The 13,437-nt window shown below is 40.8% G+C and overlaps 1 protein-coding gene across 1 annotated transcript in view; it reads right to left on the reverse strand.

Moving 5' to 3' along the window:
* Positions 1–13,437, reverse strand: part of LOC127661064 (ribosomal protein S6 kinase alpha-2) — a 96,449-nt gene that overhangs the window by 35,946 nt on the left and 47,066 nt on the right. The window contains exons 4-5 of the mRNA XM_052151621.1: positions 5,867–5,947; positions 5,693–5,772 (exon numbers count right to left, since the gene is read on the reverse strand). Coding sequence (XP_052007581.1) covers positions 5,693–5,772; positions 5,867–5,947 — 161 coding nt within the window. The remainder of the gene's footprint in view (positions 1–5,692; positions 5,773–5,866; positions 5,948–13,437) is intronic.

Consider the following 13,437-nt stretch of genomic DNA (forward strand, 5'->3'; position numbering starts at 1 on the left):
TTGGCTTGGTGGACCTGCAGGAGAGCCATGGCATGCAGGGCGGAAGCGGCGCATCCGGTAGCGTTGTAGGCCTTCGCGGTGAGCGAGGATGTTGCTCTACAGGACCGGAAAGGGAGTACAGGGCGACCCCGCCAGGTGGTAGTCTTCCGGGGCATAGGTGGAGCGCAACAGCCCTATCCACCTGGGGAATTACGGTTGTAAGCAAGCCGCGACCGCAATGTTGTCATGGTCATGTTCTCGCAATGAGAACATGAACCATCCACAAATGCAACCTCGGTGTGATCGCTGCCCAGACACACGAGACAACGCCTGTGGCCGTCGGAAGCGGAGAGTACTCTACCGCATGCAGGAACAACACAGGGGCGGAAAGGCATCTTGAAAAAGACGCGTCCTTAAAAGGACGTTCAACGCCGCTGTGTTTTTGCTCTTTTAGAGGAAATTACTCTTTTAAATAAAATCACTCTTTTATGAAAAAAAGAACTCGTAAGAGATCTTTATTATCTGCACTGTCGAAGCGCTCAGGGGCAGGAAGTGCACAGCCGTGCAAACAGGAGAAAGCCGCTGTTGTGTGCCGTAGAATCCAACAGCATGCAGCAGAGGGATAGCAGGAACTCGGTGTGTACACGCAGCAGTTGCAGACACGACCATCGGCTCCGAAGAAATTTTCTGAATGAACTCCCGTATTTGCACCGCTTAAATACCCGTATGTCCGGGGCCGGGACATGCAAATACTGGTTGCCAACTCTCATTGGCCTTTTTTCATAGTTCAGAGGTGAATATCGGCGCTCAAGAGAGACCCCTAGTGTCGCTTCTCTGACACAACGTGGAGAGAGCGACAGAAGGGGAACTTAAAGTTGTTGATCCTAAGTATAGAAACAATTTATTTTAAGTTTATTGCAAAATATTCAGATATTTACAAATATACAAGAAGACTTTAGGGAGACCGACTCAACTGCATCACTCAAAAGTGCAACATGGGAGTGAGCGGTCGCTACAGAGCACTTTTGGTGCGCTTTGTTAACTGCAATTCTCTGATTGTACATCTTGACACCAGTCTCCTCACTGTAAAAAATAAAAATTTGAGTAAACTTAAAAAAAGTAAGGCAACCAGTTGAAACGCATTTTTAAGTTTACTCAACTTCAGGCAAATTAGTTTTACCAACAATTCCAGTTGGATCACAAGTTCCATGAACTTAATACAAAAAGTTCAGCGAACTCAAAAATATAATTGATCAATAAGTTCAATAAACTAGAATTTTTAAGTACAGCTGTCCACAATTGTTTTGGAAAAATATTCTTTGAAATGAAAATATTTTTGAAAACAATAAAAAAATTTTTTTTTTAAGTAGATCTATATTTCTACATAAGATCATGTATCAGCCCTACCAAGAGACCAAATAGTTGGTCTAACTTAAATGGAGGTGTAGGTTACAAGTACTTCAAACTTTTAGAAGTTGAATCAACTTCATAAATAAAGATACTTCAAAGTGAATACAAATTACCCTGATGGTGACTAAACAAAACACAACTTTTTATGGCAAAACATAATTAAAAACCCATAAAGAGCAAAAACATCTATTAATTCAAATCAGATTATTTACAACTTTTTTAAGTCATAAGTCGGCAAAGCTTTGACCAAACATGTATACATAAATTCAAGAGCAGGGGATTGTGGGTAGTGTCTTCAGCCACAATGCTTCTCCAGTGGGCATTTTCAGACACAACAATGTGAAGTTCATAGTACTCAGCCTTACAAGGTTCCCTTAGATTTTGACCCATGAATTTAAGACCTTTCGATGACTTTAACAAATGGATAATATCATTAAAGTTATGAGTCAAAATCAAAGATTTAAATTCCCACATATTTCCTGATTTTCTTTGGTAGAGCCTGGCTTTATAGACTTAAAACAGTGAAATTTAAACTTCCATTTCACAGAGGTGCACAACGTTTCAAATAGGGATGCGTTGGAGGGTCAGTGATCAAACTGAGCAGGCTCAACAGGCTGTATGTTCTTCCTTCACCACCAGACTTGATATTGTATGTGCTCACTGTTTAAAAATGTAAGTTGCTCTGACTTGAATGGCATAAAAGTTGACTTAATTAATGGTTTTATGTAAACTCACTTTTTTATAATTAAGATAGTTCAATCAACTTTTACAATTGAGCTTGTCTGACAAAACTGAAGTTGTCTTTTTACAGTGCTTGACAGCAGAACTTGAAATCATGATCATGCCAAGAGAAAGCAATGTCAAGATGTATAGTGAAAAATAAGTTACATTTCAGTCTGTTCTCACCCAAAACCAACTGGATCACTTCAGAAGACATTGATTAAACCACTGGGTATAGTATAGACTACTTTTACGATGACTTTATCTCCTTTTTGGAGATTTTGGAGTTCTGGCCGCCATTCACTTGCATTATATTGACCTACAGTACAGAGCTGAAATATTCTTCTAAAAATCGTTGTTTGTGTTGAACATAAGAAAGAAAGTCTTAAACATCTGGGATGGCTTGAGGGTGAGTAAATGATGAGAGCATTTTCTTTTTTGGGTGAACTATCCCTTTAATAAATGGGACTAGCGGTAGTGTGATAATCCCTAAACAAACAATAGGCAGGTAGGTTTAATGGACTTGGGTATACCTGTTCTAGTCAACCATTAGCTCTGTTCGACACAAGCAGTTATTTAATAATGGAAAGAGCCATGGGGTGAAAAACTTTCAACAATTCATCTGTACAGTAGTTTCATATAATCTTGTTATACTAATGCAAAGTGGCCTGTATGATGTACAATGGAACCACACAGGTCCACAAGCAATTAATAAGCACATCCATCTCTAAGCAACCACAGAAAAGACTGAACAATGTGACTGATGAAGAGTGACATGGGCAATACAGCCTGGATGGGAGTGAACAGATTATTTAGCCAAGCCAATGAGCATGGCCAATGAGTCACATTAATCAATGTCTGAAGGGAATGTCTGCTGCAGATAAGTGTGTGTGTGGGGCTGCTTTAATGCAGAAGCTGGATATCTCAACTCTACCTTACTGAAAGCACTAAATCTCCCATGAATTTCTGAAATGCAGGCAATGATTTAAAACACAAGCATCACAATCTGAGTAGGAGAGTCCCTCAGTAATTATGTGGGATACATGAAATAAATAGAATGCATTATGCAAGATGGTGTTGTTGAATTGTCATTAAAGACTGATTTTAATCCAATGACGAAATTTGTATGTTTTGACGGTAAACTTTATTTTCTGAAGAAAATGAGCAGTGCTTTGTCATACAAAGTATATGAACCCTTTGGAATTACCTGCATTTATGTATAAATTTGTCTTCATCTAAGTTACAATAATGAATAAACACAATCTGTTTGAACTAATAATACAAAAATTATTCTATTGTTCTTGTACATATTTAATACATAATTCAAACGTTCACAGTGTAGTTTGGTAAAAGTATGTGAACCCCTAGGCTAATAACATCAACAAAAGATAATTAGTGTCAGGAGTTGGCAAACCTGGCATCCATTTACGATGAAACGAGATTTGAGGTGTGGGTTAGAGAGACTTATAAAAAGCACAAAAATATTTTGAGTTTCCTATTCACAAGAAGCATCTGCTGACATTGACCATGCCTCGCAAAAAAGAGATCTCAGAAGACCTACAATCAACAATTGTTGCTTTGCATGAAGCTGGAAAGCGTTACAAATTTATCTCGAAGAGCTTGTTAACCAGTTCCAATGATTCCTTCATGTCTTTTGCCGTCACTCAAGGGTTCTTTTTTATCTTACTGAGCATTCTGCGGTGTGCCCTTTGAGTCATCTTAGCTTGACGGCCACTTCTAGGGAGAGTAGCCGCAGTACTAAATCATCTCCATTTAAAGACAATTTGTCTAACTGTGGACACTTGCAGACAAAAATATCTCATTCTGCATTTTGGTGATAGCTAAGACTTGGCGTACCTCTGTGGTAATTATAATAAGCCTTACTTAGGCTGAAAAATACTAAATAATTGATATCACAAGTTCCAACTGGGCTTGTTTTGTACAAAAAATAGCTTTATGGGCTCCTTTCCCAATCACTTTATCACTGACAATGAATCACTACTGTGTGTGTTTGCGGTGTGTGCATCAGTGTAATGATTTCGGGCAGTCACACTGCAAAGGTTCCATCCTTCCAACAAGTTTTTATTCTGGTTTATGCTGTATTAATAGTAAATGCGTTAATCGTGATAACGAAAAATGAACGCATTGAAATTTTGCATTAACATGTTAATTTTGACAGTTGTAATTATATTAATCTTATATTATATTATACTGCATTATATTATATGATATTACATTTTATTATATTATATATTTTGCTTAGGTAAATAAAGCCTATTTTAGGATCATTAAAATTCTTAGAATTGTGAGAATTAAGCAGATTTTTAATCCAAATGTTAACTACTGTAATGCAAAGATATCTTATTCTCATTACTGAAATGTGAAATAAAATGTTGATATTATTTAAATTGTATATTGTTTACACATTCTGGTATTATTTGTTGTAAAAATCACCTTGGCATTATAGCGGCAAGTTTTGCATGGGCAATCACATCTTGCGTCCATTTTACATTGTTCAGAAAATTAAACAATTTAAAAATCTGCAAACATTGTCTTTATTCAAAATATATTTTTTTATTCTTTTTCCCTCAATTATAGGGTAAAATGTGACCTGTACATGTTTTCATCAGTTTCGTTCATTTGTAATAACACCATCATCAGCGAAAGTAAAGAATGAGCTTGGTTTCAATGGGCAAGAATATATACAGGTTTCTACAGTATTACACAGCTCCACACAACATTCAGACACAATCTGTGCCACTCAAATAACTATTATTTCCCCCTTCATCCATACCAACACCTAGACAGAATTGTATTTTCTGACAATGACATTGATACATTTCCACTGAAGACCTCGACAGCTGTAATATGTGTGAATCACAGCTTGGAAAGTTTTGAAATATAAGTGATGTTATTAAGGAAATCAAAGACTCTATAAAGGGGAATTACTTTGAGTGCTAACGGGAACCAATGACACCAGACAGGACCTATCCATCTAGAAGAGCTGAAATAATTACCACAGCATTTCCACTAAAATTACATCTCCATTAGATTTGCAGGTGGAAGTTTTGACAATTATTAAATGATCAAAGGTTTACAACCTATCAATAAGTAATTGCAACTTATAGTGAGCTCAGAACGGAATTGTATAATAAGAGGATACAACTTTATCGGTATTAGATTGACTGCTGTTGAAAGATTTCATCATTTACTTACCCTCAGGTTGTTCCAAACCCAGAAGGGTTTAGAGAATGGGTACAGAAGCTTCAATAAGGATGCAGAACACCATAAAAGTATCAAAACATTATCATAAAAGTTGGCCAATATGTCTGATTTGTGAACAAATTGTTCTTTTGAGTAAAATCTTTTCAATGAATCTGTTGATCTAGTTCACAAAACCGGTCTGAATGATTCATTCACAACTTTTTATGATCTGTTCAAAATAGAAAGTCAATCAGATTTGGAACAAAATGACAGAATTTTCATTTTTGGGTGAACTATCCCTCGAGCGCACATTTACAGAAGAAAAATAGCATTTTAGACACATTATTTTGTTGACTAGAACTGTTTGAGAAAAACTGACCTCTTTGGAGAGGCGTGTGAAAAGATCCCCCCCTCTGAGAAAATCCAGGATAAGGTACAGCTTTCCTTCTGTCTGAAAGGCTGTGGGATAAAGCAACAAAGGTCACATTTGAACTGCCCTCCCACCCATAAATGTTCTATTGAGTTATAATCTCATATTGAGAGAACAACTCACCATAGTGGAGTTTGACAATGAAAGGATGATTGACTTCTGCGAGAATGTCTCGCTCCATTTTGGACCTCACTCTGTCCCGCACTTCATAAAAAATGAAGAAAAGACAAGAAAAGAAATAGACAGAAAATAAGTGAAACATGCAACAGTCTTGACCAACAAAAAATATTTATCATTTGAAAGTTTTCTAATTAATGCTGACATTATGACCAAAAATGAACAAGTGCTTTGAAATTTCAATCAGAAGAGTTCCATTTTGACAATTTATACAAAAAAAAAAAAAAAAAATTGCACAGTATATATTATTGCAATCAGTAAAAACTATTCAAATTTTTAATCGTATTAATTACATGGTGTCCCAATAAATTAATCGCATTTAATCGCATATACAAATATTTGCTGAGAAAGCCCCTCATATAACAATAATTCAATATATAATGATTATACACATTTATATAAATATATAATTCTACATAGTTATCTTTAAATATTTAAAAATTATATATATAAATACAAAATATTCAGATAATTAAAATGTATTACATTCTTGGCAGAAGAATGGCTTTAGAATACAATGTATTGTTTACTACCATATTATTGATCATAAGTCAATCATTGGCATACAGTTCACAGCAATCCATTTCACAAGTGATTTTGTCAATCAGTTGGAGATTTATTATGAGGGCTTGTTTAAGGACCCGTCAATGAACACCTGCATCAGACATTTTTTTTATATTAATGATTACAAAACTTTTACATCTAGAGCCAAGAGGTACATTAAAACAAACAACAACAAAAAGGAAAATAAATAAATAAACAGTTTAATAAAAATATCAAATTGTTTACATATTTCAATACACTTTAAAGCTTTCTTGTTACTCAAATTGGAATTGGTATTGCTGAACCTCTGAATTAAAACTAATGGTTTATAACCACCATACTTACATTTATGAATACTAAACTTTGCCAACAAAAGCAGAACATTAATCAAATAATATTCCTTATGAAGAGACATGTCATAGCTAAAAAAACAGAATAAAACATTTTCAAAACAAAGTTGAAAGCTGGGAATAATATGATCTCTAACAATCTTGCAGAAATCAGACCAAAAATAAGTTGAGTAGGGACAACTCCAAAATAAATGAAGAAATGTTTCCTCCTGCAGACCACAAAATGTACAGAATATATCGAATAGATGCACATTAGGGGGGCTTAATGTAGATTTACATAAAAATGTTCAAACATTTGTGAATTTTCAAAGTCTTAACTGCTTTTTGCTTAATAGAAAACTGGATTGAGTCAATATAAAGTTCCATTTCTTTCTTGAATGATGTAAAACAGGTTTTTCATAGGAAAACTTACATTTGTGAACATGGAATTTTGCCATTAAAAGAATAAAATGTATTATATAAGCACTGACTGTGCTTGTCTCTACCATTCTTCAGAAAACCAAACAATATATGTTTCCAAAACAGCACAAATGGTCATCAATGTTTTTTGTGATAAAATCACAAACATTTTGCCAAAACGGTCTTACAAATGGGCAGTGCCAGAGTAAATGAACTACAGTTTCAAGCAACTGTCAAAGAAAGTGCAATTCAAATCAATATCACCTTTAAATTTTACAAAGTAATGGGTAAATTCTATGTATAATTTTGAATGATACCTCCTTAACTTTTTTTGTAAATAAATATTGATTAGGTATAAGCCAAACCTTTTTCCACACAATATTGTCTGTCAAACGATTCCAATATGAGTAAATATAAGGCAGAGAAACATTGTTTCTTTGAAATAACGCTCTTATGGATCTGTTTTGTAAGTTAAACACTGCTTGTGTAGTGTCTCGGGTGCATTGAGCAGAGGCGTTTCCAGCATTGAAGGACATCCGGGGCTTAGCCCAGACCATTTTATTTTCACACTAGCAACCACTTCTCTGTAGTTCAAAGCTGGTGAGAGGGTATTCTTTGAGTTTTGCTCTTGCTGGGCCTGTTTCTACAGTTCCTAAATCTTCCACTCTAGTACTATCCTCGACTAACTCATCCTCTCTCCTCCCTGAATCATCTGTGATGCAAAAGAACAGATACAGCACATAACTTATTGCAAATCAGCTTCAAACAACTAATTCATCAAGTGCTACATATGTCAAATTGTGGACCAATACCATTGAAGAAAATGTATTGGGAAGAGCAGATCAGTGGGATTGCCCTAAGATCTATCATGATTCTTGAATTTTCATGTACATTAACATAAAGTCATCACAAAAGAGTTATATTATAGTGAGTAAAGTGAGGTAAAAAAAATATTGAATATAAATAATTTATATTTTTTGACATAAATAGTCAAAATGATGTATAAGATCCTAAGTTAAAGCAATACATGAATTACTTTAGTCTAAGTTCATTGACACACCATGGCATCGAACTGTATATAATTATCCATGTTCATCTGTCAAAATCCTTTCATTAGGATCATTGGGATAAACAATGATTCACTTTTAACTTTAAAGTAAAGTGACTGATTAATTGTTACCAGTTTTCATGCCTGATTCTGGCACATCTTTGCTACCCTCAATTTACTACAAACTAATATCACAAAACAAGTCACACATACATTTTATGCTAATGCTTATTGGTTACCCTTAGAGAAAACAACACCTGATAAACAAGAAAATTACACACCAAATGGGACTCAAACCGCAGACTCCAGCATGAGAGACGGATGCGCTAACCACAAGGCTAGAGGATCTTTAGACTTTAAGGACAAAAACAAATGTGAATTCTTACCCACTGACTTCTTTCGGATATTTTAGAAGGCTCATTTGCTTCATTTTTGCTGTCTTTCCTGCTAACTGCTGTTAACTCGCCACTAAGTAACGTAAGTTGATTTCAGCTCCTCCCCTACCTGCTGCATATTCAACAGAGAGTTCACCCATAGGCTACCGACAGGCTACCGACAGCAAAGGAACTTATTCTATAGGCTAGATTATGCCTATGTCTATTTTTACAGGCTGTATGTGCAAAGCCAAAACACAATGAAATGAGGCAACTTGTGATTTCGGGGGATTACATAGGCTATTGTCCGGTTTCATATTTGTCAGTCAACTTTTCAAAATACATTCGGGGCTACACTCAAAACATTCGGGGCTGAAGCCCCGGCAAAATCGGCTGCCGCCGCCTCTGGCGTTGCGTCATAAACATAAAATGTTTAGGTCACTGTGTCAAGTTAAATATAGTTTAATACTCAATTTTTAAACACATCTTGAGATCCCTTAGATCGGATTTGTGCTCCATCAGGTGTTTTGAACGCAAGAACGTAATGCATGTTTGTGTTTCTTCTCTGTACTGTGTGTTGCTCATACAGCTGAAATTTCACTTACTGCCCTCTGGAGTAAACAGGTGGTACTACAAGCTTGCATTTCTCAGGACTCTTCCTTATTATGGTCCGGGGGCATTGCGATTAATTGCGTAAATTTTACGTTTTTTTTGGTCAAATTAATCGCACTGAATTAACGCGTTAAATCGACAGCCCTAGTAAAAACATCAAACTGATCAAATAGCCGTGTGTAATATGTTATTGGAAAGCTCTCAAAGAGTAGAATACAACCAGCCTATTTGTTTTACTCACAGAAAGAATATAGTGAGTAATAATTATAGTTATTATATGATATATGCTGTCAATGGTTCCTGAAAAGTGTTTTTGCAGAGGACTTCAGGTAATTAGGACTAACCATTCTTTTGACATCAAAGTGACAATGGGAGTCAAGACATTACAGTAATTATAGTAAAAAAATAAGTGGACTGTGGAGAAATTACATAATCCCTCCTTTTAATCTCACTGTAACGAGTTTCCACTGAGGAAGGGACGGAAACTGCAACAGGATTCAGGTAAGGTTGTTTTTAATTCTCACACACTAATTCACTCACTAATACAACACACTAATACAACACACTAGCTTCTTGGCCTTCGTGTCGGGCTCTCCCCTGGGCTCTGTTGCTGCTGCTTTTTACGCCGCTCTCCTCAAGCTACTGCAATTAGAGACAGGTGTTAGAAATAATTTAGCTCAGGTGTGAGCGCCCTTACCGCTTTTCTCTCCCGGACGGGCGCTTGACCACGCCCCCGCTGCCACATACCCCCACCGCCCGACTCAGGCCGGGGCGTCATCCGGCCTGCCTACCACCCCCCCCATTTCTGGAGAGGAAGTCAGCGGCAGCCATCTGCACCCCCGGTCTGTGGACCATCTTGAACTTAAAAGGCTGGAGGGCCAGATACCAAGGGGTGATCCGGGCGTTAGTATCTTTCATGCGGTGGAGCCACTGCAGTGGGGCGTGATCCGAGCAGAGGGTGAAGGCCCGCCCCAGCAGGTAGTATCGGAGGGTGAGGACCGCCCACTTGATGGCCAGACACTCCTTCTCTACGGTGCTGTACTTAGTCTCCCTCAAGGAGCGCTTCCGGCTAATGTACAGCACCGGGCGTTCCTCTCCCTCCACCACCTGCGAGAGTACGGCCCCCAGCCCTCTGTCTGAAGCGTCCGTCTGCAAAACAAAAGGGAGAGAGAAGTCAGGTGCATGCAAAAGCGGCCCCCACAAAGTGCAGCTTTAATCTGTATAAACGCCTGTTGGCACTGCTCCGACCATTGGACCGGATCTGGAGCCCCTTTTTAGTGAGGTCAGTCAGCGGGCTGGTGACATCCGAATAATTAGGCACAAATCTTCTGTAATAGCCAGCCAGCCCCAGGAACTGCCTCACCCCCTTTTTGGTCTTGGGTCTAGGGCAAGTCGCAATCGCCGTGGTCTTGTCAATTTGGGGACGCACCTGGCCATGACCCAAGTGGAACCCCAGATACCGTACCTCCACACGCTCAACCGCAGCACTTTTTGGGTTTGCCATGAGCCCGCCGCACGCAGCGATCTCAGGACGGCCCTCAGATGTTGCATGTGCCGCTGCCAATCATTGCTATAAATGATGATATCGTCTAGATAGGCAGCGCCGTAAGCAGTGTGCGGTCTGAGGATCCTATCCATGAGGCGCTGAAGCGTGGCTGGTGCCCGAACAAACGGAAAGGAAGCGTCCACGAATTGGTGTAATCCGAACGGCGTGGTGAAGGCCGTTTTTTCACGGGAAATTGGTGTCAAGGGGATCTGCCAATAACCCTTCGTTAGATCCAAGGTCGAATAAAATCGAGCCGTACCTAACCGATCGAGCAGTTCATCAACACGGGGCATTGGGTACGCGTCAAACTTAGACACCGCGTTAACTTTCCTATAATCCACACAGAAACGTACAGACCCATCGCTCTTGGGAACAAGGACGACCGGGCTGGACCAATCGCTGTGGGATTGTTCTATTACTCCCATCTCAAGCATCGCGTCCAATTCTTCTCGAACTACTTTCTTTTTATGTTCGGGCAAGCGATAGGGGCGGCAATGTACCACCACGCCTGGCTCGGTCTCGATATGGTGATGTATGATGTTTGTGCGGCCCGGTAGAGGAGAAAACACGTCTGCAAACTCCTTTTGTAATTCGGAAACCTCTGCGAGTTGGCGCGGTGAGAGGTGGTCTCCACAAGGAACCAGGGTGTTGAGATTGCGGGCTTTGTTTACCTCCTGTCCGAGCTCCGCCCTCTCCGGAACTACCGTTGCCAACATCACAGAGGCCGCCTCTTCTCTCCACAATTTCAGGAGGTTGAGGTGATATATCTGACGCGCTCCCCCTCTATCGGTACGTTTAACCTCATAATAGAGATCCCCTACTCGTCGTGTGACCTCAAAGGGTCCTTGCCACTTGGCGAGTAATTTCGAGCTCGATGTTGGGAGTAATACAAGCACTTTATCTCCCGGTGCGAATTCCCGTAGCTGAGCACCCCTGTCATACAGCCAGGCGTTGGCGTTCTTGAGCCTGGAGCAAATTCTCCTGTGTTAATTTCCCCAGTGTGTGGAGTTTTGCTCTAAGATCAAGAACGTATTGAATTTCATTTTTACTATTAGAAGGTCCCTCCTCCCAAGCTTTCGCGGATGACGTCGAGGACCCCGCGTGGGCGTCGCCCGTACAGCAGCTCGAACGATGAGAACCCCGTGGAGACTTGTGGGACCTCCCGTACTGCGAATAACAGGGGGTCCAGCCACCTATCCCAATTCCTAGCGTCTTCATGTACGAACTTACAAATCATATTTTTTTGTGTTTTATTAAATCGCTCCACTAGGCCATCAGTCTGCGGATGGTAAACGCTAGTGCGAATCGACTTAATGCCCAATAGTTCGTAAAGCTCACGAAGTGTACGTGACATAAACGTTGTGCCCTGATCGGTGAGGATTTCTTTCGGAATCCCCACCCGGGAGATTATTTTGAAGAGTGCCCCTGCAACACTACGTGCGGAGATGTTGCTCAGGGGCACTGCTTCCGGATATCGCGTTGCGTAATCCACTAGGACTAACACAAAGCGATGTCCGCGTGCTGTCCGTTCTAATGGCCCGACGAGGTCCATTCCAATTCTTTCGAAGGGGACCTCGATCAATGGAAGGGGGCGCAATGGCGCTTTTGGGGTGGCCGGTGGGTTTACCAACTGACATTCACGGCACGCCGCACACCACCTGCGGATGTCACCGCCAATGCCCGGCCAATAGAAACGGGCTATTAGACAGAGAAGTGTCTTTCTTTCCCCTAGGTGACCGGCCATAGGATTATAGTGAGCCGCCTGGAAAACCATTTCCCGGTGGCTCTGTGGAATCAATAATTGTGTCACTTCCTCCTTTGTTTGAGCGTCCTGCGTCACTCTGTACAACCGATCTTTAAAAAGTGAAAAATATGGGTATGGAATGGCGATGCCCGGCCGGAGCTGTTGACCATCAATTACTCTCACTTGGCCAAGAGCATGTTTAAGGGTTTCGTTCCCGCGACTGCTCTAGAGGGAAGTCCCCCTCAGGGAATTCCCTGAGAGGAGGGGCGGCCACCTCGCCCCTTCCCTCGTCATTCCGAGCAGCCGAGGACGGCCCCGGCTCCGCCTCCCCTGCCAAAGCATCGCACACCTCTTAATGCAGGACCCATCCGCACAAATACCCTCTAAAATATCTTTGAAATTCGGCCAATCAGTACCCAAGATTAGCGGATGGGTGAGGCGGGAACTAACCGCTGCCTCCACACTATGGTTTTTTCCCTTGAATTTAATCGCCAAAGTCACCATGGGACACTTGTGAACATCCCCATGCACACACCTCACCCTCACCAGTTTAGCTAATCCCAAAGCCCCGGGTTGAACCAAGCGTTGGTGGATGGTGGTCTGGTTACAGCCGGTATCCAACAATGCTTGGTATGTTCCCCCCTGGATCCTTACCGGAATACGGTACGCTCCAGCCCGATCGGGGGCAGCCTGCGGGAAGTCGGAGACCCGCACCACCGTCCCTATTTCCATCAGCGGACACTGATCCTGGAAGTGGTCCGGGTCTCCGCACCTCCAGCAGACCGGCCCAGGTGCCACGGCCGCACCCGTGCTGGCGGGCGCCCCCACCTGAGGAGGAGAGCGGCTGAAGGACGGGGAAGGGGCAGGCGGATTCTCCCACGGCCGGGAAGTTGGTCTCATG

The sequence above is a fragment of the Xyrauchen texanus genome, chromosome 20 (assembly GCF_025860055.1).
Source record: "Xyrauchen texanus isolate HMW12.3.18 chromosome 20, RBS_HiC_50CHRs, whole genome shotgun sequence".
NCBI lineage: Eukaryota > Metazoa > Chordata > Actinopteri > Cypriniformes > Catostomidae > Xyrauchen > Xyrauchen texanus.